Source organism: Adiantum capillus-veneris, chromosome 1 (genome assembly GCF_014529385.1).
Source record: "Adiantum capillus-veneris isolate H3 chromosome 1, ASM1452938v2, whole genome shotgun sequence".
Classification (NCBI taxonomy): domain Eukaryota; kingdom Viridiplantae; phylum Streptophyta; class Polypodiopsida; order Polypodiales; family Pteridaceae; genus Adiantum; species Adiantum capillus-veneris.
In genome coordinates, this window is record NC_140931.1 from 94,756,524 (window position 1) to 94,784,408 (window position 27,885).

The window sequence follows — 27,885 nt, forward strand, 5'->3', positions numbered from 1 at the left end:
CTTTGTGCAATCATTAGTAGACCAGTCTCGCCGACGAGAGTGGGGCCTTCGGAGGAGGGTTTTACAACGTCTCTGGTGTCGTATCTCTGTTCTCTCTCTATCTCTCAGTCTCATACACTTGCACGCACAGTGTCCATTCACTTTGTTTGTGATCATAGCATTCTCTCATTAAGAACGGAAGGCTCTACCTTCCATAAGAACAAAAGGAACCTTGAGCTCAGTTCGGAGCACTCATCTTGAGCAAAGCGCAAACATTCATTCCGTTGCACCTAACATTGGTATCAGAGCTTTGGCAGTGTTCTGTATCACTCAAGGAAAGAACCACAAGAATTTTTTTTGCTTGTTGCGGTCGCACGAACCCAAGTTCGCTTGGGCGTGTCGATTCCTAATCGTGTTTTGTTGAAGAGTGACAGGAATCCCAAGAAAGAAGGACTTGTCCAGCCTCCCCTTCTGTCTCTTTTCACTCATTGAGAGCTGACCGTGCACTTAGCGGCCGGCCAATCGACGTGAGGTGGGAAAAAGCAACCTTGGTGTGAGCGCAAGGCCGCCAAGGGGTGCGCCCGTAGAAAGGAGTAGAACTCGGGTGAAGAGAAGATCCTTCGCAAACGCGATTTGCAAGTGAAAGAAAACCTCAAGAACCCAAGAACCAAGACTCCCAAGAACCCAAGTTCCTCGTGAACTTAAGAACCCAAGACCACAAGAACCCACAAGAACCCACGATTGCAGAATGGTCATCACTCGAAGCGGAATGGATACTTCGCTTACAGGTGATGAGCATGAGAGAGGCGAAGAAGAATTTCCCCCACCAGGAGGTTTTTCCAACCCTTCCCCTTCCCCATCTACGACAAGGATTTCACTAACTCCTATGGAGGCTTTCGACAAGAGGATGATGGACAGGAAGTTAGAAAGCGAAGAAAGAATAGCAGCCATAGAGCGCAAATACCAAGAAAGAATGGCAACCATAGCGTGTGAGAGCGAGCAAGGACGCTTGGAAGCCAAAGCAAGAGAAAGCAAAATTTGATCCCGAGAACAAAGAAAGAGAAGCAAGATTTGATCGCGAGAACAAAGCAAGCATGCAAGAGTTCTTGTGACTCTTTTCTCAAGTTCAGGCAGAGATGCAAGAGAATCAGGAAAAGGAGACTCTCTCAGTCTCTTCTTCTCCAAAGCATAACACATAGGATTTGCATGATTGTGTGAAGCATGATGATGAATTAAATGACAATGATTTGCATGATGATTTGAATGACAAGCATGATGATTTGGATGATAAAGATAAGCATGATGATTTGCATGATCAAGATGTGATTTCTCACGAGCATGATGAGTTGCATGAAGATGATGTGATTGTTCACAAGGATGATGTGTTAGTGGATGCTTTTTCTAGCGAAGCTAACCTCGTTGTAGATTCGATCAATGACGAAGAACCGATCTTGGCTTTCGAGTCGAGGTCCAAAGAACCCCCACAGGACGATTCGATTATTCAAGAAGAACCGATCTTGGCTCTCGAGCCTAGGTCCAAAGAACCCTCACAGGAAGTATTATGTGTTCGCATGATTAGTACGCACGCATTGTTCGAGTGTTTCATTCGTGATCGTTTCCTGTATTTTAGTAAGCATCTTTATGTGGTCCCTTTTCCTAGGCATGACATATTGCATGGTGAGCACGTTTCTCTCATGGATGAGCACGAATGTATGCGGATTGTTCATGAAAAGCTGAAAAGTTTGTATGTCAGGAAGTCACATTTCATGTCTCTTCCTTGGCATGACACAATTTCCGAAAGAGCACATGATAGTATGAGCACCAAGCATGGGCATTTCCATTGTGATTTGCCACAGTTGATTGATTTCGATCACACAGAAAAGATTCGAACTCATGGTTTGCATGTGTTTGATGAACGGGTTGTCATTCCGTCTATTTGTTCATCTACATTGCATACACAGTCTTTAGACAAGACAATATTTTTTTCCTTCACTTTACATGGAATGGGTATGTTCTTGGTTTTGTGTTGGAGATTGTTTCAAGAATTTTCAGCCATGGAGATTCTTGAAGACGAAAGAAGCAGATCTCTAGACGAAGTTGACGCAAGAAAGGAGATTCAAACGACTTTGTGTCGCCTTCGGCGCGGCCCAAAGAAGCAAGCGTTGCAGACCTTTATGAAGTTCAAGTATCGTACGACCCACACATCCGAGTGGGCCGGTGAAGAGTCCCTTCCAGGATTCCGGATGCTATTGACGATCTCCCTCGACGCCATATAGTTCGGTACCAGTACCTCACGTTGAAAAGGAGGGGATGTCACGTGACACATCCCAACCCTATGTGTCCGGGGACAAGCTACACCACAACAGGGTTTAGTCAGTCCAGTTAGTTTAGATAAGCAGTGATCTGGCACTTTTGTGAGTCTGTTCGTAGACCGTGCATGCCCGGTCACTTAGCATAGATGCATATCCTCCGGTTGCACATAGCATGATCTTCAGTATTCCCTTCAGAATCCATCAGATTCAGTCAGGGGAATTTTCCAGCCTATTTTCCTATTTTTGGTTATTTTCACTTATTATTTTTAAGTGACTTTCCAACAAAAGTAGGTAGGGCAATTTTGCTAAGTTAATATATAAGCAAACCCAAGTTAGCACTTTCTGGCAGAAGAGGCAGCAGGAGCTTCCCGCTCAACAGGCACCTTCTCAGCAAGAACCCCCATCAGCACCCTTGGCGTTTTTGGGTCTCCATCCTGGCCATAGACTTCAGCCCCAGCGTTTTTGTCTTCACCAACATCGCCATCATTATCAGATCCCTGGCGTTTTCAGCTTCCCATCATCGCCAGCATCCCTAAGTCCCCAACGTTTTTGGTTTTCAGCCCATTTCGCATCAGATGCAGCAGCGTTTTCAGCTTTGAAGACGGTAGCAGATTCAACCCTAGTTGGTTGCAGAAGACCCCCATTTTCAGCCCATAAAAACGCAGCCAAAACAGTCATTTTCAGCCACTGAAACAGCCCCGAAATTCAGCAGATAGAAGACCACAGATTTCAGCCCTAAAGTCGTCGTCGTCATTACCATCGTCGTTATCGGCATAGTCCCAAGTTGCATCAGTCCATTGCATCGTCATTGTACCACTTTGTGCAATCATTAGTAGACCAGTCTCGCCGACGAGAGTGGGGCCTTCGGAGGAGGGTTTTACAACGTCTCTGGTGTCGTATCTCTGTTCTCTCTCTATCTCTCAGTCTCATACACTTGCACGCACAGTGTCCATTCACTTTGTTTGTGATCATAGCATTCTCTCATTAAGAACGGAAGGCTCTACCTTCCATAAGAACAAAAGGAACCTTGAGCTCAGTTCGGAGCACTCATCTTGAGCAAAGCGCAAACATTCATTCCGCTGCACCTAATAGCTCAAGAGTTTTATCCCCTTTGTGTGGACAAACATAAGAAGTGTGTCCCCTCTGGAACATTCGAAACACTTGCCTTCTTATTGAAGAGTTTCTCATTGGTAGATGGTGCAACTTTTCACCCGCCCACCTTTGCGATGAGACATTGATGCTGCGCTGCTTGTTGTTGTTGTATGCTGCCCCCCCCGCCATTGTTGAAGACCCCCCTTTTCGCCCTCGCACTTCCCTCTGCCTTGCGCCCAGGTGCTGTCCGCCCTTGCACGCAGCCCACCTCCCCTGCTCGCTCCTCTGCCCTCACGCGCCAGCCCCCTTGCCCCCCGCTCGCTGCCTCCAGCCCCCCCCTCTTGCTTCTCCTTCGTGCAAACCCCCCCCCCTCCCTCAGGCCGTCGGTTTCTCCTTGCGCCTCGACCTTGAGGGCTTGTAGTTCAGATCTCCTCGGAAGTCGTTTGGTTCTTGTCATCCGCCGCACGCACAACAGTAACACAGATGAAGGCTCATGCTCTGCCCCAGAGGGACTCTCTAGAAGCCCCCTCGCCCAACCCTGCAGAGCCTAGCATGGGAGTTGCTCTCTCGTCGACAGAGCAAGCGAGCCTAGCCGCAGAGGTGGAGCGCCTCCAAGCGACCTCCGTCATCTGCAAGATCATCGACACCCGACTTAGCCCAGGAGAGGTTCGTAATCTCCTCCAGGTCCGAGCAGAGGTGGACAAGGTTCTCGATGTTCAGTTTCTCGGGCGTGGCTACTACTAGATAGAGTTTGAGACTCCTGAGATGGCGTCCAAGTCATTGCGATGAGCCCCTTGGCCATTCGAGCAGTTCTGGCACACTTTCAACAGTGGCGCCATGGTTTCAACCTAGCTATCGACGTTCTTGTCAAGGAGGCAGACCTGCCCCTCCCTGAGCAGAAAGTACCTTCCGCTTCTTTCTAGGATAGGCTCAGAGATTGGGACTGTTTTGGAGACCTCGCACGACAGCCTCTGTAGCTGCCAAGGCGGCCGGCATTCCCACAGTACGTGTTCTGGTTCGGGACATCCACACTCTCCCGAAGGTCATCCTACTACCTCGGGTGAGTGGCGGTTGGTTCCGCCAAAGCGTGGAGTATTCGGGCCTCCCGAATTAGTGCTTTATTTGTCGTCAGATGGGCCATCTTGCGAAGGCTTGTCCATGGAGGAGACCCCGACCTTCACCTCAGGCTCAGCCCGAGTCTCCAAGGGCTAGCCAACAGCAGTAGACAGAGTCACAAGGTACGCAAGCAGAGCCACCCTCTGAGCCTGGGGCTCATGCGGAGGAGGGCTGGCAGTAGGTTCGTGGTCGGCGTCGACAGGGGCCACCACGTCAGCCTGGCACTTAGAGTGGCCCCGAGGCTTCAGGCCAGCAGCAGTGGGTTCCCACAAGGAACCGTTTTGACCCTCTTCATCAGGACGAGGTCCCAACTCCACTCTCCACTTGAGCCTTACCTCCGACAACCCCTCCCCCCCCTCGTCTCCTTCCTCCTCTCCACCTCGCCCTTCTCCCTTTGCCGCTCCCCGCCCCCCCACTCCTCCTTCTCTTGCTAGCCCCCTAGCTTCGACATCTCCTCCCGCTCCTACCCCGCAGCCTACCTAGGGGGCATGACCATCCTCGGCTATTAGGAGATCTCTTGGTAGCGCTTTTGCCACGAGTCGCTTGGTGAGAGAGGGACAACCTTTCTTGCAAACCCCCCTTCTGGTGCAGACGTCTCCCTTTGCAGCAGTTCCTCATAGACTAACGAGCTTCGATATTTGTCATCGGTGGGACTTCTTTGTATACGACTTCACACGTTTTCTCGGCGACCCTTCACTAGACTTTGAAGCAGCTTGCTTCAGAGTTCATGTACTGTTCCTTCCAACTAGAGGGATAGAGGCCCTGGACTTAGCGGTTGGCTTCTCTTTTCCCCTATGTGGCAGGGACCAGCTTGGGTGGACTTTGGACTCAGTGTTGGAGTGGCTGCAGGCACAAGCCTTCGAGTTCTCTCACCACATGGGAGACCTAGGGGTTACAGACTTGGTTCAGACTCTGTGGCCGTTGGCCAAGTTCTCAGTGACACCTCCAGACTTGGCAAGATGTAGACACATTGTGGTACACTTGTTTGCTGACACGCAAAGCCTGTCATACTATGTACACATACATGAGGACTTCTGGACATAGGAGGTTGCCCTGCGCACAGCTCGTTCTTCTTGGGCCTGGGCTAGACTCTCTTTGCAGTCATGCCTATTTTCGGGAGGCTCGGATGCTGATTATTCCCTATCTAAGCCAACCTCGAAGATAGCACGGTTAGCTGTTGTTGCCGCATCAGTTCTCTCTTGCTCTCCATGAGGATCGTCTCATGGAACGTGCAGGGATTAGGTGGGCCCCAGTTTCAACTCCAGAGGAGCCGATTGCGTCAGGAGCTTCAACGATGCCTTGTGGGAGGAGAGATTGATCAGTTCAGTAGACACTGACTCTAAGGACTAACGCACTAGACAACACAAATCCAGCACTTGTACAAAGACGACAATCACATCACATTCAGATCATATCACATAGAATCCATTATGATCTAGGACTATGATTCTTGGCAACGTATTTAGCAATTGCACCTAGATCCACACTGGACCTATTTGATGTCGGATTAAATAACCCTTATTGCGATCATGTCCATAGATTTCTCGAGACCGAAATGTTGCAGTCATTTCGTCAATCATTCCATCTGCACTCAAACACAGTCATGTGTGAGTAATCATTTCTGGGAATTCCAATCCATCAATCAGACACTGAGTTCATACTGAACAGAGTGTTTCAATCATTCAGTTCTAGTCATCTTTTCACTGGGTGGCCATCTCATCCCTCGGGAACTCTTGATGCGCTCACACCTATTCCATTTAGTCATTCATCATGATTCTTATCGTTATCAGGTTCATTCTGGAGTTGTCATTGCTCCGAATTTCTCATCATCTCATTCTGGATTTTCACCTGTTATCTGTTCACAAATAGCAAGATCTTCCATAAAACATTGGTTTCATACGTAAATCAAAGAGATCTTGAAAACGTCCTACTTCAAAGTTATTCATTCATAAATTCACAAAGCAAACTAATGCTAGTTCATCCGTAATTTTCTATTGAAATCTATTCTGGAACAAGTATTTCCTCACCTAGTTTTATTTTCAATGTGTGAGTCATTCTCTTTCTTGTGCCTTTTTGGGGCACCGTGCAGATATATGTCCTTGTTCCCCACATTCAAAGCACTTTCCTGTTTTGAAATATTCGTCTTTCTGTTCTTCTGTTAGTCGAGGTCGTGTATCTGTCTGTCGTCTGGGAACGAGAATAGGGATGGGGACGGGACGACAAAAGTTAGGGGACGGGTACGGGGTCGAAACGACAAAAAAGAAAAAGAGTATTTTTTGGCATTTTTTGACCTACACACATGCTACACACATAGAACATCACTTTGACCACAAATTTACACTAAATAGACCAAAGAACAAGTCATATAGACGCAAATGTGATAGTAAAACATCGAGAAATGAGGACCCAAAGGGTGGCTTTTATAGCCTTCAAAGTTCAAAAATACGGTTGTTGAAGAGGAACTGGCGGTTAGAAACGATCAATTTTTCAATTTTTTAGAAAAGTTGACTGTTTAATTGCCGTCCCTTGCCGTTCCTTGCCGTCCTCAGGACGTTTTGGCTGAGTTCGCACCTTGCAGGCAGTTTGCCGTCCGTCCCATCCCTTCCCCGTCCCCGTCCCGGAACCAGGTGTCTCCTGTCTCTAGGCCCGTCCCCTCCGTCCCTTGTTACTATGGTCAAGTTACCCGAATGCATAGTGAAACGTTGCTTAGCATGTCCCATCAACTGCTGTATAGACTCAGAGTTCTGTAATAATCAGTAATCTCGTATCTCTTTGGGCATCCATAGCAGAATCGCTCGATTTGCTACTTGAATCCGATCTTCTTGAAGGATGAAGCAGGTAGAAAAACATCCCAAAATCTCTCACAGTCCCATCAACTGCTGTATGGACTCTGATTTTTGTAATAAGCAGTAGTCTCGTATCTCTTGGGCACTCCACAACATGTTGCTTGAGACCGATCTTCTTGAAGGATGAAGCACGTAGAAAAACATCCCAAAATCTCTCACAGTAAGTATCCAAAGTTTCTGCCTTCACCATTTGAAGATGATTCCAGTCAATAATCATGTTTCGTTCGTATTCTTGAGTGAGCCACGAAGAAAGGAAGAGTCTCTTTAACTTTAGCAACCTTGTCGGTGCTGCTTTTTTGAACAGAACAGTGGACCACCATGTTCGTGCTTTGCCTTTCAAAAATGATGCTGCGCGTCTAATCTTGGAGTGCTCTGTATTGCGGTCTTCAAAAAATGCTATGTCAAACTGTTGAATAAAGGCTAAAGCCTTAGAAGCATCTCGAAACCCTGAAAAGGTTTCAAACTTTACTGCCGGTTCACCCTCTTTGAATTCCTTGGTCTTTTTGCCCTTGTCCTCGAGAAAATCATATTGGCTAGCTCTGTAAAAACGGTTCCTCTTTGAATAAAACATATGGTCACCGAAGTTCTAATTCTTAGAAGAGGATGAATTCTCATCAAAGGTGTCAGAAAAGTTTCGGGATCCGCCTGACTTGGCCGCCATCTTGTTCTTTCCCAATCTCTGGTTCTTTCAATCGTTTCCTGGCCTTCTGTCCTCATCACTCGAGTCAGAAGAGGACGAGTTGTCCGATCTGAAGAAGATGAGGGCGAACTGGACAATCCCTCAAAGCGTACATACTTCTTTTGTTTTCTTGCATTTGCATGAGTGGATTTTCGGCCCAAATAACCAGGGTAGTCGGTTCCCTTGTTGCGTTTCTTCAGTTGCTTCTTCTTTGCCCCCAAAAGTTGGTTGACTCGTCTTTCGACAATAAGTTCATCTTCAGTAAATATCCATGGGACAGAAGGTTTCTTGAGGGCTGACTTTATTGGGGAATTGATGGCTTTTTGCCAATGGGAATGCACTTCATCGATCGGGTACCGGGTCAAAAATTGGCATACTGGGGGTCCTTTGCAAACTAAAGCATTTGCTTTGCACAATCATCAACTTGCTGTTGACGCTGCATCTCCATCAATTGATACTCCGTAGGCCGTGGAGGCCTGTACTCGTTCTGATTGTCCTTTAAATTTTTCCCTACTTTCATCCGATCCGCAGTTGTCCGGTGGGTTCGTTTGATTCTTGCAAGATTCGTCGTTTGAATCCATGTGTGTTGTGGTAAGAGGATCGGATTTCGCGGTAGACCAAAAATTGATTGTGCTCTGAAACCACTGTTATTGACTTGGACACTCCAAGTCGGAAATCAGACACGACACACGAGAGAATCACTTAAAATTCTTCACAACTTTATCACACTTTTAAAATAGATTCGACACAGCCCGCGTAGTTCCGTGGTCAGAGGTATTGGCCTCAAAATGTGACGCCTCTTTCAATCGTTCTTTTTATATTAATGCTTGAGCAAAGTTACAACTCCCAGGGACCTCTGCTCTCAGACTTTGCGCCCAGATGCTCTGCAAAGTGAGGCCCCAAGAATCTATTTATTCTTACAAGGGATACCTCAAAAGCAGAGCCGCAAAAGCAATTAAATTCAAAAGCAGTCAATCCCAAAAAGCATCCGGTCTAAAATCTGTCCTCAATAGCAGTCAATGCAAATTATGAAATTCCGTACAGCCTGCCACGTGAGCAGCTGTCAATGCAGATCGCGGAAATCCGTATTGTCTGCCATGTCAGCGCAGATTGCGGAAATGCGTATTGTCTGTCCACGTAAGCACTTTGGTCTCGGGTGGTCATGCCACGTCAGCATTTTGTGACAGAAGCAATCAGGACATGACCAGCTTTGAAGATTGTGCATGATGTTCGTAGCTTCTTGGGCTTATGCTCTTACTACAGAAGCTTTACCAGGGACTTTACCAAGATTGCTTCACCCCTACATGCTTTGCGAAGGAAAGAGGTCACTTTCAAGTGGACAGAAAAAGAGATTTCAGCTTTTAATCTCTTAAAGGAAAAGGTGACTTCGGATTCTAGGAACTTGGAAGTCATCTGTGGTCTAGTGTGATGCGTATGGCAATAGTATTGGGACAGTGCTAATGCAAGATGTTCGGGTAGTAGCTTACAAGAGCAAAATCTTGCAAGGGCGAGAAAAGACTATGCAAATCTATGAGAAGAGCTAGTGGTTGTGATTCATGCGCTTTTTGTTATCCAAACAAATCATCAGACCTAGCGATACTTCTTGACACAATCAAAGTTGTCTGAAAAGCATATGCGATGGGCAAACATTCTTTCTATGTTCCGCTTTTAGATTGTGCATGTGGAAGGCAAGAAGAATGTTGTGGCTGATGCGTTATCAAGAAAGCCACAAATTTCAGCTGTGTCAATTCCTTATCATCGTGAGCTCGATGACATGAAGGAACAATATGCTACTAATGAAGATTTTGCCAGGATCTTTGAACAATTACAACATGGGCAACGCCATGAGCACTACCTCCTCAAGGATGGTTTTATAATGATGCATGGCAGACTGTGTGTCACTAGGCCATTGCGATATAAAGTTATGGTAGAAAGCCATGTCCTACCGTATGCAGGGCATTGTGGTATAGATGCGACAGTGAAAGCGGTTGAGACATTCTTCTATTTGCCTACTTTGAGGAGAGATATGGATGCCTTTGTTCGACCACATTTCATGAGAACCGACCTAAGCGAGATAGATGAAAGTATAGAACTTTGCCGAGCTTGGGACAAAGATCAGGAAGTCCTTATCTTTTTTGATGGAGGAGCCAAGGCCAACTTCATTTCACCTGAATTGGCGGCGCGGCTCGAGATTACTCCCGACAGGATGGGGCCACCAACGGAGGCAGTTCTAGCGGCGCCCGGACGGGATGTAGCCATTATGCCTACCATTGGCAAACTTCGTTTGCATTGGTAGGGGTATTTAGGGCATGAGGACTTTTACATCATGCCTTTGGAAGGGTGTGATGTCCTCCTAGGAATCCCTTGGTACCATAAAAACAACGTCATGGTCTACTATTGGGCCAAGAAAGTGACTTCGACAAATGAGAAGGGCAAAAAAATTGTACTAGATGTAAAATTGAAGGGCGAGTTTGTCCCTATTGTATTGGCTTCGGCCATTTCAAAATTAACGAAATCCAGTCTTTTCGTTTACTCGATCTATCTGAAAGAATTGAATGATGAACATCGAACGAACATGTCTGAACTAGACAAAGAACGCCAAGATTTTCTGCACACACATGCTGATTGTTTCTCTGAAGGCCTGCCAGGCGAGCTACCCCCATCTTGTTGTGAGGACCATACTATGATATTATTCCTGGAGTGCACACCCGAACCGGCCACCTTATTGTGTTAGCCGAGCCCAGAATGAAGAAATCATGAACCAAGTGAAAGACCTTCATGAAAAGGGTCTCATCCAACCGGGTACTTCACCTTACTGCTCTCCGGTTTTATTGGTACTAAAGAAAGACGGATCTTGGAGGATGTGCATTGACTATAAAGCTCTCAATAAAATCACTATCAAGAATAGATTTCTGATTCCAAGGATCGATGGTATTCTTGATCGACTTCAGAGATCCTCTTGTTTCAGCAGGATTGATTTGAAAAGCGGATATCATCATATCAAAATCGCTTTGGGAGATGTCTACATGACAGCCTTCCGGGCAAGCTTTGGCTTATACGAATTTTTGGTGATGCCTTTTGGACTTACCAATGCTCCAACGACTTTCAACTGAATGATGGATAAGATTTTCCGAGAGCATCGATCTTTTGTGGGCACTTTCCAAAATCTGAGGAGTATCTGCTAGGTCCTCCTCCTCCTCCATCCACTTCGCATCTATTGCCGGATAGTTCTTGAATTTAACCAAGAACCGCTGAATCACTTTACCTTTCATCTATATTTGCTTGTGTGCCAAAATGTTTTCAGGAACGAGTATCTCCTCGCTCTCTTCCACTTCGGGTTACTCATCAGGATCCCCATTAACTCTTCATCAACTGGCACCTCTCCTTTAAAAGGTTTCAAGAGACTCACATGGAATGCATTGTGAATCTTCCAAGTATCTGGCAGCTTGAGTCAACAAAAGGCGACATCATTTATCTTTTCTTTAATCTGGAAAGGGCCATGATACCTCATGCTAAGCTTTGGAAAAAGCCGCTCCTTTCCCTTTTGTTTTCTTAGGCGTGCCTTCTCAAAACGTAAGAGCACCCAATCGTCTTCCTTTAATTTCAAGTCTCGTCGATGTCGATCTGTTGCCTTCTTATGTCGTTCTTGAGATTTCTCTAAAGCCTCCCCGACCTTGGCAAAAGTAGTCCAAGTCCCTCATGTACTAGTCGGCTTCAAAAATCTTGTCTTTAGTGCTTAGAAAGGAGGCAACCTTGGGAGCACCTTCAATTATCTTAAATGGCGCCTTCCCTGTCGAAGAGTGAACCGTGTTATTGTAGGCAAATTCCACCACAGGCAAAAAAATTTCCCATGGAGTCTTCTGATCAAAGATGTAAGACTTCAATAAATCCAGAACAACTGAATTTGCAATCTCAGATTGCCCATGTGTCTGCGGATGGAATGATGACGAGAATTGCAACCGCGTACCAATGTTCTCCCAAATAGCACTACAAAACAAACTCGTGAATCGGGGATCTCTGTCAGAAACTATTGTCTCAAGCATGCCATGTAATCAAAATATCTGTGCAATGAACAGTCTCGCTAAATGGTCCGGCTTGACTGTTTTCTTCACTCGAATGAAGTGAGCTTGCTTGCTAAATCTGTCAATGACAATCCAAATGTCATCGTACCCACTCTCTAGCTTCAGGAGATCAAAGATAAAATCCATTGCAATACTTTCCCAGGGGCGGGTGGGAATGGGTAAAGGCTGTAGTAATCCCTATGCCTTATGCCTGTCAAACTTGACCTTCTAGCATACTAAACAACTGCGAACAAAGTCGTCCACATCCTTCTTGAGTCTCGGCCAAAAGAAATAACGCTCCGCACCATTCAAGGTGGTGTCAATGCCGCAGTGACCCATAAAAGGTGGACAATGGCACTCAATCAAAACCTTTTCCCTCAACGTTTGTTTAACACACAACATTGTTTTCGTCATCAAGTCTTGAAGCATTCGGTTTAGCATAATCTACTCCGATAGAACCCCGAACTCAACAAGGTTGAATCTGGTGAAGCGGGTTTGCACAAGAGGGGAGTCACTCCGCTCCTTTGTCAACAGATTACCTCGATTGAATAAGGTCACTGATGTCCCCTTTGGGTTTCAGGGATATTGATGGGCTGACAGTATTCTGCTGTATGACTTTATGAAACGGAATTCCCGAAATTGAATATGATTGATTTGTACTCTCATTTGACTTGTTTGAGTGCAGGAACTAAAAGACGAAATGAGTGCAACATTTCGGTCTTATAAATCTCTATCGACATGATCGCAATAAGGATTAGTTAATTGGGCATCAATGAGGTCCGGAATGGATCTAGATGCGATTACTAAATACGTTGTGAGCAGTCATGGTCTGAGATTTGGAATGATTTTTTTTCTGTGATTTGTCGTGTGATGTCCTGTGATGTGACTGTCGTCTTTGTACAAGTGCTAGATGTGTCGTGTCTAGTGCGTCGGTACGTAGAGTTAGTGTCTACTGAATTGGTTTATGGCCTCTGTCTGTTTTGTAGGCGTAATCGAGGGCGATTACCATTCTTTCAAGAGGGGGGTATGTCACAAACTGATACGTGGCATGACCCTATGAGCTGATGACGTGGCACACTGTACGGACGCCCGCAAAATACGTTGACAATGCTGACGTCGCTGCCGTACGGACGCTCGCAAATTGCGGTGCACTTTTTGCTGACAACGTTGACGTGGCACTGTACGGATCTTCGCAGAATGCACGGACTGCTTTTGGTAGCGCTAGCTTTTGGGGATGAAAGCTTTTGAGTTTAATGCTTTTGGGGCTCTGTTTTTCAGCAACCCTTGTAATCTTTATAAGTGACCCAAGGGGGGCTCACTTCTCAGAGCATTTGGACGCGGAGTTTGAGAGCGAGCACCTGTGGGAAGTGTACTTTGCTCAAAGATTAATATAAAAGAAATACCGAAAGGGGTGCCAATCTTTGAGGCCAATATCTCTTGGCGCGGAACTACGCCGGGCTGCGTCGGCTCTTAAATTTGTCAAGTATTTTGAAGTGAATCTTTGTTGTGTCGTGACAGAATCTTGACTTGGGGTGTCCAAGTTTGTTACATTACAACCTACGTATGTCCCAACTCAAAGTGCTTGAAAGCGGGGTGATGATGGAGCTAGCACATCAAATGTACATATGGATTCAATGCAATAGAAGTGTACACTGCTCTACAAATGCTAAAGGTATAATGTTCACTTCTATCGTAGATAGAAATGGAAAAAGTATGAAGGTTTCATTAAGTCATTTGTATCTATGTTCTATAACCTTTCCTACGGATATATGTGATGATAAAAGGGTGTTAATTACACTAAATCATCTATGGCATGTATATTTGGCATGCAATCGAGGAGGTTTGCGATTTCAAGAGGGCAGTATGTCATGAGGCTGTGGCAACTACTAACCTTAGTTGCTGGTTTCTTACCCTTCATTTATATCTAATTTTTGGGACCTTTTTTTTGAAGTCACAAATGGCCAGACATTGTATGGCTAGTGTGAAATGGTCGACGGTCGAGAGTTTCATCCGTAGTAGTAAAGGCCAGGTCGCCACGAGTTGGTCGGGCTAGTTGGCATTGAAATCTGAGCAGTAAAAGTATGTCTAGGCTCAGTTCAAAGTCATTAAGGCCCCATGTGACACTTACAATTTGGTGGGTACTAGGAAATTAACTCAAAAGAGGCAAAGTGGACACATGGCGCACCAGAGCGATTTGCCTGACTCATCTGAAGAGGAGCGCCCATTTTTGAGAGAGAAGGATTGATCTTCTTAAGTGCCTACACTGTGTGAGTAGCGGGTCTAGGTGTTACAGCTTTAATTGAAAGCTTGCCTTCTCCCTTGTCTTATGTAGCGCGATGATTCCGCTCTCGTGCACAGAATCGTGATGCCCGGCTCAAGGGCTTTCCATCTATATGTATAGTTGTGTGGCATGCGTGTTTGCCGTGGCAAGAGCCTCTTTCATAGGTTCTGGATTAGCTAATTGCTAATCCCCCGCAGGTATGTGCGAATTCGGAGAAATGGGTCCGAAACAATAAATTAGAGCTTGCTATGTATTTTTACAGGTTTAGGGTTTTGACCCTTTTTGATCCCTAATACCCTTAGGAACTTCGGGGAAGCAAGGGGATCACTGTACATGTGATCTGGTGCATTTTCGGGGCGAAAAACAGAGAATTCAGTGTGCTGCAGATTCTCGCCAGGTTTGGGAAAGTGCTCGAATGTGCCAAGAAAGTCACCTTTTGCACGGGGATTTTACTTCTGATGCTTTCTATTGTGGTTATGCTACCGAAGTCGGGCTAGAGCACGTCATTTTCAGTCCGGTAAAAGCGGGACAGCTTGTAGTAATTTGCAGGTTTTCTCCTTACAGGGTGTCGTTGTCTGCTTGGAAGCACTCTAGCTGCCAAGCTGTGTTTTTGTTTGAAGTGTTAACTTCTAATCACAGGTTTATTCGTGGAGTTGCTTTGTGTCGTAAAGTTCAAATAAAGATTCGAGTGAAAGCTAAAGTCTACCGCCCTTTAGCGAGTCTACGGGCCGGTTACATTAGGGCTTAAAGAATTATTCCTTCAGAAGAAGTTGTGTGGAGTCTGATTTTTAGGATTTAGTCTTTTTTTTTTCTGAGAAAAAGATCCTTCTATTAGTTAATGAAAGTGCCCATAGGGCTACAACCACCTCTTCGAGAGAGGGCTACAACAACCATGATGGGGAGACTCTCCCAATGAAAAAACAGCATATGTACAATGAGGTTAAATCAAGAAGTGGGAGGAGGGAAAAGCCACACAGGTGTACGGTAGTGCCGTCTGAGTACACCCTGGACCATGGTGAAAAAAGGCCCAGGACGCCAAAGTCGAAGGAAGGCCTCTCTGCGCTCCTGCATGCGGTCGGAGCTACCCTGAAGTCTCTCGAGCTGTCCTCTGAGAGTGTGGATTAGTTCTAACCAAAGATCGCGAACAGTCTCTGCTGGTGGTACAGGGCGAGCCTCAAAGATGCGGAAGCAACGGGCCCGCCAGATGAACCAGAGTGTTAGGCCACTGATGAGCTCCTAGCACTCCTCTCTCTCACTGCACCACTCCTGTGGAGTAAGCTGTGTGGCAAGCTGGAGTGTAGGTCCCCCCCCCCCCCCCCCCCCTGCATCACTATCATCCTGCTGGTGGAAGATAGCTCAAACTGAAGTGCTGGGCCCGTGAGAGTGGACCAAGCAGCTGCCCCCCAAGTGTACTGCCAAGCCGTGGAGAGAGCAGGCATCAACCGAAGAACACGAAGCCACACCTGCTGTGCCAAGGGACAATTTCAGAGACAGTGACACTGACTCTCCACAAGATGGTCACAAGCTGCGCATGCGGTCGAGAGACCACTTTGCACAAGCCAGCTCCCAACTGCTGTATCTCTGTGTGCGACCATCCACTAAAACAAAGTGACTCGCCTCGGCTGTCTGGAGTCCCACAACCTCTCCCAAAAAGCTGCCAAGAACTTAGTTGTGAGACCCTCCTCTTGCCAATGAGGTGCTGCAGTAGGGCGAGCCTCTCTTTGTGCTGCCAGTATGTGACGTCCCAGTCGAACAATGTACTGAAAGAAAGGGACACCTGGGTGGTCTGCAGAAGAGAAAGGGTCCCTCCAAAGCCACTCTCTAGGATCGCACTGTACTCGTGCCAGTGGGCAGCACTCCCAAGCCCACAGTCTCCAATGTCCAGTCTCAAGAGTAGCTGGGTCAGGATCGATGACACAAGTCCTCCCACAGGTGCCCACCACTCGGATCCTCTGAAAACAACTGGGTATATGATCCCAAGCCCTCCCTGTGAACAAGGAAGAGTGATGATCTGCCAAGCCACTTTGGCCCGGGCTGTCTGAGTGTCACGTCCTAACCAAAGGAAGTTCTTGATCAGCCTCTCTACCTGGCTGATACAAGAACTCGAGAAGATCCTGCAAGAAATGATGTACCACATAGTAGCCAACAACACCTGGTTGGCCACTACAACTCTGCCAGCCAAAGAAAGTCGTGCGGAGCTCCAATGTAACAACTTCCTCCTGATAGACAGGAGGAGGGGAGCAATCTGCTGCTCGGGAGACAATTCCAAATCAACCTGACAGCCCAAGTACCGAACTGCAGTCCGTGGGGGAATCCACCTGAAACCCTCACCTATGATCCAATCGGGCACAGGAGCACTATCAACCGAGAAAGCCACTGTCTTTCTCCAGTTGATCAGTGCGCAAGATGCACAACAGAAGGTCTCAAGAGCTTGCTCACACCTGTGAAGGTTGGCCTCCTGACCATCCAAGTACAAGGCTGAGTCGTCAGCAAACTCAGCGTCTAGTAGCTCATCTCCCCGAATAGGGAGTGCTAAGCCCGTAAACCAACCTGCTGCGACACCAAAAACCTGCTCATTGCCTCAGCATAGAACAAAAAGAGGAAGGGGGCAAGAGGGCAGCCCTGTCTAACCGAGCGTGTGAGCATGAAACGATCACCTCTGCCTCCTGACAAAAGTACCTGACTGTGTGCCCGTCTGTACAAAGCTGACACCCCTCTGATCTAAGCATCTGAGAAGCCCATCATGCGTAGAGTGCCCTCCAGAAAGTCCCAGTCAACTCTGTCGTAGGCCAATCCTGTCAGAAGGGTCCTTCAACATGTTGAAGTCACCCCCTATGCACCACTGCTTTGCCTGCGGCAGAGACTCAACAATTTGTGACCAAAACTCTGCTCGTGCACTCGCCACATTTGGCGCATATATGTTCAGGAAGCCCACAAGGCAACCCTGAACCTGCATAGTGATCCACTGAGCCATGCCTAGCACAATAATTCCTCTGCCCACAATGACCTGCTGCAAAGAATCCGCAATAGTCATACATACCCCACCCTGGATGCCTCCAGGTCCAATAGCAGCTGACCAAAAAGTATCATATCGTCCACGTAAGAGCTGACCACATCGTCTAATGCGGCTCACACAGATGATGCTCCTGTAGCATAAGGAGATCAATCTCTCCTCCCACAAGGCAACGCTGAAGCTCCTGACGTAGTCGGCCCCTTTGACGCTGAAATTGGGGCCCACCTAATCCGTGCACGTTCCATGAGATGATCCTCATGTGGAGCGAGAGAGAACAGATGCTGCCGCAACAGCTAAACGTGCTATCTTCGAGGCTGGCTTGTATGGGGAGTAGTCTCATTCGAGCGTCCTCTAGATAGGCGTGATTGTAAAGATTGCCTGGCCCAAGCCCAAGTAGACCAAGCCGTACGTAGAGCAACCTCCTCTGTCCAGGAATCCTCATGAATGTGTACATAGCATGGCGAGCACTGCGTATCAGCAAAGAAGTGAACCACAATGTGCCTACATCCTGCTGCATCTAGAGGGGTCATAGCAAACTTGGCCTATGGCCACAAAGTGTGAAGCATGTCTGTAACTCCTAGGTCTCCAATGTGGTGAGAGAAGTCTTGGGCTTGTGTATGGAGCCACTCCAACATTGAGTCGAGAGTCCACTCAATCTGGTCCCTGTCGCAAAGGGGAAAAAAGAAGCCAACCGTTGAGTCTAAGGCCTCTATCCCCCTAGCTGCAAGGAACAGAACATGAACCTTTAAGCGGGCTGCCTAAAGGTCTGATGAGGAGTCGCCGAGAAAGCGTGTAAAGTCGTAGGAAAAGAAGTACCATCGGAGCCGAATGTCGAAGCTCGTCAGACCACGAGGAACTGCTGCAAAGGAAGATTTATATACCTGTAGAGGGGGTCGCAAGAAAGGCTGTCCCTCTCTCGTCAAGTGACTCGTGGCAAAGGCGTTGCCAAGAGATCTCATAGCCAAACTGAGATGGCCCTGCTTCTTGGGTCGACAGTGGAACTAGAGCGGGAGGGGGGGTGTAGGAGCAGGGGGAGATGAGGGAGGGGGAGGTGGGGGAGGGGGAGGTGGGGGAGAAGAGAGGCGGGGGGGACTGGCAAAGGTAGAGGGGCGAGGGGGAGAGGCGGCGGGGGGGGAGGCTGATGAGGAGGGGGGAAACTCGGGGGGGCTGTCGAAGGTGAAGCTGAGGTGGGGGCTGGAGTAGGAACCTTGTCCTGCTCAAGAGGACCGAATCGGTTCCCCGTGGGAACCCGCTGCTGCTGGGCAGGCGCTTGAGGACCACTCTGAGTGCCAGGCTGTCGTTGTGGCCCCTGCCGTCGTCGACCACGAACCTGCTGCCATCCCTCCTCCGTTGGACCCCAGGCTCGGAGGGTGGCTCTGCCTGTGTGCTCTGTGTCTCTGCCTGTGGCTGCTGGCTAGCCCTTGCAGGCTGGGGCTGGGTCTGTGGTGTAGGTCAGGGCCTCCTCCGTGCTCAGGCCTTCGCAAGATGGCCCATCTATCGACAAATGAAGCACTGATTCGGGGGGCCTGAATACTCCACGCTCTGTCTAAACCAACCCCCATTCACCCAAGGAAGGAGGATGACCTTCGGGAGAGTGTGAGTGTCCCTAACCAAAACGCGAACTGAGGGAATGCCGGCCGCCTTGGCAGCTACTGAGGCTGCCGTGCGAGGTGTCTCCAGGACAGTCCCAATTGCTGAGCCTATCCTGGACAAAAGTGGTAGATACTCCCTCCGCAAACTAGGAAAGCAGACGGAGATGGGAATGTCTGCCTCCTCTACCAAAACATCTGAAGCAGGGTCAAAACCATGTCTCCACTGTCAAAAGTGGGCTCGAACTGCTTGGATGGTCAAGGGGCTCATGGCGATGACCTTGGACGCCATCTCGGAGGTCTCAAACTCGATCTGATAGTAGCCTCGTCCGAGGATCTGAACGTGCAAGATCTTGCCCACCTCTACGAGAAGGCGGGCCTGGAGAAGGTCACGCAGCTCTCCTCTGCTGGGTTTGGTGCCGAGAATCTTGCAGATGACGGAGGTCGCCTGGAGGCGCTCCACCTTTGCTGCGAGGCTCGCTTGCTCTGTCGGTGAAAGAGCAAGTTTGATGGTGGGCTCTGTAGGGTCGGGCGAGGAGGCTTCCTGAGAGTCCCTCTGAGGTGGAGCATGAGCCTCCATCAGTGTCTGCTGCCGTGAAGAAAGGGCGAAGAGTCGTTGACGAGTGGTGGCGTTCTGCGATCGAGTACGTCGAGTGAGATGACGACTTCAACCGAGCAGAAAACAAGGGTAGAGGGGAGAATGGCGTTGCGGAGAGAGTGGGATTGCGAGGCGGGGCTGGCGGGCGTGCTGAGGCGCGGCGAAAGGGGCTGAGACATGGCGGGCGCGCTGGGGATGCTTTCTTGTTGGACAGGCTGCGCGCTGGTGATGACTGCGGGCACTGCAGGGCAGGACAGGTCAGCGCGAGACCACAGCTTTGGGGGGGGGGGGGGAGCTATGGCGAAAGAGAAGGGGGGGCAATACGTGCGCAGGGGGGGAGAGGGCGAGGGCAGCAGCGAGCTAAAGGATTTAGAAACCTTCCAGTTGTATCACTTCAATAGGATTTAGTCTTTTCAATGTCTTATCCTTTTTAGTTTAAAGTTGCGTACTTGTTTCAAGTTTTAGCCAAGTAAGCTACTTCTACTTATTTTGCGTATGCCGTTTCTAAAAACATATTTAAGTAAATAATGTTTTGTTTTATCTAGTTCTGTTTAGTAGCAAATAAAGCATTTAGTTTTTTTTTTGTTTTTTTGTTTTTTTGTTTTTGTTTTTTTGGTTTTCTCGTGTCCCTTGCTTTTGTAGTTTTATGAATGTTTTATCCCATCTTATAATTCGTTAGTTTAGACTATTGTGAACAGGGTTGTTCTCGTCCAACGAATGGAACGAGGCGTCCTGTCCAGTCAAGGCGTTCGATCCGTCCGGTGGATTTTTTTGCCCGTTTGACCAGTCAACGATCACTTTGACCAATTTGAGAACTTTTGACTGCGCTTTTTTCTAGGAGGTTTTTGGGTCGCCTTTTGGCATAGGATCCCTCCCACCTAGCCTAGGATCCCCCCCCCTCACCTCCCACATGCCTTGAGCCTCATCTCTCTCTCTCTCTCATTGCTTTGGACCTTGGTCCTTCAATGTTCAAGGGCAAGTGTCTACACTCTAAATCTATATAAGGATGCCCTCTTTCTCTTCTTCTCCATTAAGTTCCAACTCAAGGCTCAAGCTCACGAGTCATTCTCAAGCTCTCTCATGAGTCATGAGAGATTGCAAAATTTGCTCTAGCCTCTCAAGCTCTCCATTCCTCCCTCATAGCTCTCCATTCCTCCATGAAGCTTGCTTCTTGAGTCAAGTGTAATCGAGAAATTGTCTCAAGTGTAAAATCTAGGCTTAAGAATTACGTGTTTTTATTTTGTACGTACGTAACCATGTCGTACGACATAAAATTTTCTAGTTCGATGAGTACCGTACGTCTTCGTACGTGGACAAAACGTACGTGATTGTATGAGACCACCCTGAATTTGTGAACTTATGAAGGTATACTCTTACCTAGAAGAACTTGAAGATGTGGTGGAGGGGCCTAAAGGGGTTAGGGTTTTAAAAACGTACCTTGCCAACTTAAAGGCATCGCTAAACCCTAAAAAGGACAATAACATAAAAGCTGGGCTGATTTTTGTAAATGCTATTGATGTGGCAATGCTGTACGGAATTCTGCAGTTTGCGCTGGTTGATTTTGGCTGATTTGGTGCACGCTTTTGAATGCAAATGCTTTTGGATGAAGTGCTTTTGGGGCTCTACTTTTGGGCGTCCCTTGTATTGTTTATAAGTGCCCTGAGGGGCACTCTTTGGAGAGCATATGGATGTAGTCTTGGAGAGATGGACCCTCGGGGAGTTGTATCTTTGCAAAGCAATAATAAAGAAATACTACCAGTCTTTGGGGCCAATGCATCTTGGGATGGAACTCCGCCGTTCCGTGTTGACTCTCTCTCTCTCTCTCTCTCTCTCTCTCTCTCTCTCTCTCTCTCTCTCTCTCCAAGTTCAGTTTAGTTATTTGCAGTTTCTGCTCGTGTTTGATTGATTTTTCACTTGGAGTGTCCAAGCCCGTAGCAGAATGGATTGCAAGCTGCAAGTTATTGGAATATCAAGGGGGTTAAAATTGAATGATGGATGTATGAGTGCTGTTCAGGAAAACATTACAGGAAAAGAATTAGAGAGAGGAATCTAGAGAGCTTTCTTACAAAGAGTTAATATCAAATAAGAGCTAGAGTTCGAAGGTTGGTGGACTGGCTGCCAGCTGAAGAAAACATGCAGAAGATACTTAGAAAGAGAAGAAAATCTCTCAATGGGTCAAAGTGGACCAGGAGCCAGTATGTAATTGCAAAAGAGAGAATTTAATGCTGCAAGAAGGGATCTTGTAGCTACTGTCCAAGCTATGCGTGATAAAAACGATGATTTGGCCTTCCTGTGTGAAAATTGGAAAGGCAATCAGTTAAGGTCGCTCGATGCTGAGGTTTTGTTTGAGTTTATTGGGTGATGCCTCTTCCTAGGTCTCTAGGCTGTAGATCTCAACTTAGTTCATAGCTTATTTTAAAAATTAAGAAATTGAACTTCTGTCTTATGTCTATGTTATTGGAGGAGTTGATTAGGTTTATGCTCTTGCTTCTCCTGTCTTGATATGAATAACTTCAACTTCGAGTTTTGTGAAATTTGGATACCCTAAATTTGAGCTTTTGTAAAAACACGATGATTATCATTTAAATAAGCTTGCTTGAAGAGATCTACTGGAACTCATTAGGTGTTTGACAAGATTTACTGGAACGCATGACTATTTTTCTTTACTTGTAGGTTGAGCAAGTTCAGGACATTATCAAAGAGCAACTGTTGGCAGCAAAAAATGGCAAGGTAGAGCTAGAGCCTTATATCTTTTTTAAAAGCCTTTTTTTGGGGGGGGTGGGTGTCCTTTTTGTTTTGCATCTCTTTCCATCTTCTGATGGGGTTTCTCCCTTCTTGGAATCCAAATTCTCTGGGGGTCCCTTTGTTCAGATCATCAGCAAACTTATTCCTTCCCCTCTTTTCGTTGGGTTTCTCCCTTTCTGGAATTCCAATGCTCTCTTTGAGTTTGGTTGTTTTAACATGTTTTCTCTGCCTTGTTCAAGTTATTGCAGGGTCTTGTATATCTATTTGATAAGTCTACAGGTAGACGGAATCAGACATATAAGCTTTTGGTATTATCTTGTTTGTGAAATGTAGTGTGACCCGTGTAACATTACCAACTTGTCATTGTGGATTTTTCACTTCTAGTTTGATCTTTCTGGGCTGCCTTTTTCCTCCTGTTTTATGATCTTTGTAAGTTCCAACCTTTTGTGTGAAGCTGGCGACCTTTGTGAGCATAATTCTGGTCAATTTGTTCGTATACAACTTTGAAGCATTTAGAATGTTCTGAATGTTTTTTGCAAGCTTCTGGTTGTTTTCATTTTTATGAGCAGTCGAAGGTGGTAATTGATCTTGTTGTAACTTTGACAGGACATACAAAATGTGGATGCGTTAAAAAAGAGGACCCTGATAAAGCGACAGTATGTACATAGTTGTCCTTTGTTTCTTTTGTTCCAAAGCACGGAGAAACTCAAGTTGTTTTTTCTCTTTGAATTAAATAATACCTCAACTGTTTTTGTGGGTAATGTCAATGGTATTATAAGTGTCTGCATAATTGCATTTATGCATGACTAAACAACATTCAAGGTTTTGCATAGGGATCCCATTACATGAAGAGTCTTAAAACTCTTCATTAGGTGAAGGGCCATTTGATAAATTGACAAGAAGATTAACGAAAGGGTATAGGAAGAATGAGATGATTTACGTTGTAAAAGCTTAACCCTTTGGAAAAGAAATCAAGGACACCCGAACCAGAGTGGCTTATTGAATTTGATGATGTTCTCCCCGAAGATCTTATAAAATTATCACCAGAGCGTGAAGTTGATCATGCAACTGAGCTTATTCCAAGAGTTCAACCAGTTGCTCGTAGACCATGAAAGATGTCTGCACTCGATTCTACTGAACTCAAAGAGCTGCTTCTCAACTACTTGGACGAAGGCTACATTCAACCTACTGTTTCTCTATGGGTTACTCCTAAACTTTTCAACTGAAGGAAGGATAGTACTCTGTTTTTGTATTGACTATCGCGGATTAAATCAAGTAACATTCAAAAGTACGTATGCCATTGGATAGTCATACGCAGCTTCTTTTGGCAAAAAAGGGATATTTTGCAATTTCACTTTTGTAGTACATTGAAATATAAGTGCTCTGAATTAGATCAACATGAGTGATGTCATTGTATTTGGTCATTACTATGCATGATGGAGCTGATGGTTATATTGTCTTGTGGTTGATTCACACGAGTCTGTCACCTACATTGTCCTCGATGGGTGAATCTCGGTTTTTTATTTTTCTGGATCTGACACTAAGAGTTCCTTAGTATGTTGTAGAGTGCTTGTAAAGTACTCTGGGTGTATTCTAGTGTCATGCCAGCATAACTTGCTGTGCTTATTATTACTGTATCTAGCATAATGAGCTGTTTTCTTTAGAAGTGGGATAGCTAATAATGCTAGGTGAAGTCTGGATTTTGTTCCCCCCCCACCCCCCTCAAAAGAAACAGAAAAAAGGTTTCGTATGATTTATTCTTGTGTTATGGCAGGACATGGAAAGGGTTCTCTGTTAGAAAAGGCCCCAACTATGCTCCACAACGGAGTAAACCTGCTACAGATCTGACCCGCGATCTTCTACAGAAGTAAGTTTTTTTAGTTAAGGATTACCTCTCTCTTGGTTCCTTGTTGATAATGGAAGTTTCTTATCAATGAGTTATCTTCAAGGTCGTTTCTTAGTTTGCTTCCATCATGTGCTGATGTTCAAATAAAGTGGTTCATTAGTTTAACATCACACTTATTCTCCTCATTAATGTCACACTTATTCTCCTTGTTAGAACAAGTCTGTTATGTGTTTACCCTTGTTGCACTGATGATTCACTCTGTGGTCAAACAAGTCCATTATGTTGTCTGCTAGGCGGAATAGCATAAACAGGTCAAAATAAATTTTTGTAAAAGAGGTCTTATTAAGCATCTGGGTTGAACTTTTATATCAAACAACAAATGTGCATGGTGCATCCTGAATAGACCACCTTTCTGCATCCTATCAAAACCTTTGCTGTACACACACGATGGCGCTGGATTAATCATTAGTTGTCACTTACAATGGCGGATTCGGAAAAGAACGCCTTTCAGCCTCCTTATAATCCATAGTTGTCATTTCTTCTCAAACAACTGCCACTCCTGCATTATGAATAGTTTGCATCTCTAAAGCCATGAGACAGAAGCTATAATACACAAACTTATATTCATGCATGCACGTGTTTTGTCTTTTAGAAATGATGAATTTGTAAGGTGCATCATCAATTCTGAGCATGCAAAGAATATCTCAGCTGTCTTATCAGGCCATCTACACACTTCTGAAAATTTTTGTGTTATTTCAATGTTTATTTTGTTTTATAAAAAAAATTCAATTAACATTTGCTGGTCTGATTTAACTTGATTGACAACCGTCAAAACTATTAAAAAATAAAGTGTGAAATAAATTTCTATCTTTCATCTTTTGAAGGTATCTTGTTTTAGATGCATGGGGAGTATTACAAATTTCTCTGATAACACTACTATAGTCGCAAGAATGCCTCATTCTTCTGATTCTTTTTTCACTGCAGAGGCAATTGGGACAATGTGGAGTTCAAGGATTATAATTTCAGCGCATTGGGACAACCTTTGGAGTGTGGTCATCTTCATCCTTTGCTTAAGGTCAGATCTATTTCTTTGCTATGGACTCTACTTTATTGCTGCTTAAGAGGGATGCCTCTGGGAGTTTTCTTGTTTTTATGGGATCACATGCTACAAGTTACTTGCATGTTTTCAAGCTTATGGGACCGTAATGAGCTCTTGTACAAGCAGCAGGGTTGTAGATTTGGGCTGTTTAGGAGTTCAGGACTTGGTTGGGTAGTTTGCACAAGGGTTGGGGACTGTGGAGGACATAATCAAAAAGTTTGGCTGTTTTTGAATAGCTCATAAATGACAGTCTTGGCTAACTTGAATCTGGATGTTTTAGGTGCGGGCTCAGATCTGCAAAATTTTCCTGGAGATGGGGTAAGTTTCTTCTAGATTCAGTTATGTTTCATATAATAATGCTATTAAGTTTAAGGAATTCACCCTATACTGAAATTAGGAGCTCCATGTAAGAGCTTGAGTTGGTTCATCCTACTTTCAGATATGGGTATTACCCTGTCGCTAGTACCTGGCTTTGCATTATTTGGCTTGAATTATCATATATAGGCGAATAATTCGTTAAAAACTCCATACGATGGGCGAATAGTTGACTAATTTGACCTAAACTTTTGATTTTATTGTATTTGCTCGAAGGAATGTTCAGTGAAATATAATACAATCCTACATTTTTGGCCTGCCCCAAAGGAGTGAGGCCTTAGTGATGCCTTCCCTTTTTGCTAATGAAAAAGCGGAGGTTATTTTTTAAAAATGCGCAATTTTTTGATTGGTTGGTGGAGATCCAGGACACTTGTTGCAAAGAGAGAAGGAACTCATTTCAAAGATTGCTCACAAGTCAGTAGCTGCCAGCTTGTTGTATCATGATGGCTTTCACCCATTTCGAGAGCCGAGACCGAATTTGTTAAAAGCTACTGACACGGCTTTTCACTAATTGATTGTGAAGCTATGCTACCATTGATTGGGCTCCTTGATCTGCTCCAAGACTCTGTTGTCTGCCTCCTTTCTGCGCTTCCGCATATCGTCAGTTCCTACCACCCTCCCTTGCTTTATCTACCTTGCCCCCCATCTCCCTACGAACCTTACGGTCTTACCACAATGGAGATGAATCTAGAATGAGATGCGCTTCCAAGCTTTCAACCCTCCCCTTCGAGCAGGCACGCCATGTCCTGCATTTACTAGATAAACGGAGGTAGCATGAGGGCACAATTCTCTCTCTCTCTCTCTCTCTCTCTCTCTCTCTCTCTCTCTCTCTCTCTCCCCCCCCCCCCCGCCCCGCCCCCCCCTCCACTATTTTCTTTTCAGTTCTTTGTACTTTTTGTACCCAGACCTGGTATGAGATTCATCACATGTAACCTTTTGGTCTCATAGGTCATTTTGGCCTTTTGAAGACGTTAATATTACATTTCATTTCTCTCTCTCTCTCTCTCTCTCTCACACACACACACACACACACACACTGTCATAATAATCAATATCTAATTCTCCTAAATGATTTTCTCATATTAAACTGATCATTTAATGTGGGGAAGTGCCAAGGGAGAAAAAGGTAGAATATTGGTTAAGTTAGCAGACCGGCCACAGTAGGGATCCAAAGGAGGGAAAATAGGGATCCAAAGGGGGGGCCATCTGCAAAAGAGCCATGTGAAACAATGGGCCAAAAAGACCCTAAGGTTCAGCCCATTAAGACTTCCAAAATGCTAAGGTTCCAAAATTCAAAGGTTGTGTCCAAAGGTCAACCCTAGGGAAAATTGGATGCTTTGTGTGACCAAAAAGTCTTTCTACATCCCTACATGGGAGGGGGCGAGCCCCAAAGCTAGGGGATGAGAGAGAAAGCCACACACACACACACAGGCTCCCTTTACACAAAGGGAATGAGGGACACATGTCAGCTCCCTAGGCCAGATGCCCACAAGGTGTGCCCAATTCTTATTGGAAGACCCTTGAAGTGGACCAATGAGAATTAAGCTAGAGTAAATCTAGTTTAATTAATTTAAAAACATTTTATAAAAGAAACCAATGAGAATTAAGTCTCCTAGAAGACTATTGGGCAGTCTCCCAAGGGGTCCAATGAGCATTCAGGAGCCCCATGGCTTGCCTGATTCCTATTGGCCAGGAGGCAAAGGGGTCCAATGAGAGTTTAGTTTAATTATTTAATTATCTAAAGCTCTCACAAAAGGAGAAAGGGGGACACATGTCTAAAGGCTATCACTTATGCTGCTTAATTCCTATTGGCTTGACCTGGGGAGGTCCAATGAGGCAAAGGCTAGACTTATTTAGCAGCTAGGGCTCGCCCAAGAGAGAGGGGGGGCTGATTTTTGCTTGGCATTGTCACACACACTCTCACACTTGACCATGTGTGAAGGGAAAATACTCTATCTCCTCCCAAGCTTTAATGGAGAGCTCATCACCTACTCCAAGCTTGTGAGATAGAAGCCTACATCAACACTCTCTTGGCATGTGGATGCAAATCCAACCAAGAGCCAAGCTTCAATGCATGCTCATCTTCTCTACCAAGCTAATTACTAAGCTAAGCTATGCTAATATGAGTGATTATGTGAGGAGATGTACTTCTTTCTCGTAAGATACTTCTTTTTCCTCTCAATCTACTCTCATACCCTGCTAGCTCTCACCATCTTCGAAGGTGTGTGAGGTCTTGGGTCTGAGAACGGGGATA

The 27,885-nt window shown here is 45.9% G+C and overlaps 1 protein-coding gene across 1 annotated transcript in view; it reads left to right on the top strand.

Annotated features, from left to right (window-relative positions):
• Positions 1-27,885, top strand: part of LOC147465207 (phenylalanyl-tRNA synthetase, putative / phenylalanine-tRNA ligase) — a 95,138-nt gene that overhangs the window by 33,439 nt on the left and 33,814 nt on the right. Inside the window, exons 4-8 of the mRNA XM_086518858.1 lie at positions 22,240-22,296; positions 22,918-22,967; positions 24,086-24,178; positions 25,142-25,232; positions 25,537-25,574. Of these exons, the coding sequence (XP_086374984.1) occupies positions 22,240-22,296; positions 22,918-22,967; positions 24,086-24,178; positions 25,142-25,232; positions 25,537-25,574 (329 nt within the window). The remainder of the gene's footprint in view (positions 1-22,239; positions 22,297-22,917; positions 22,968-24,085; positions 24,179-25,141; positions 25,233-25,536; positions 25,575-27,885) is intronic.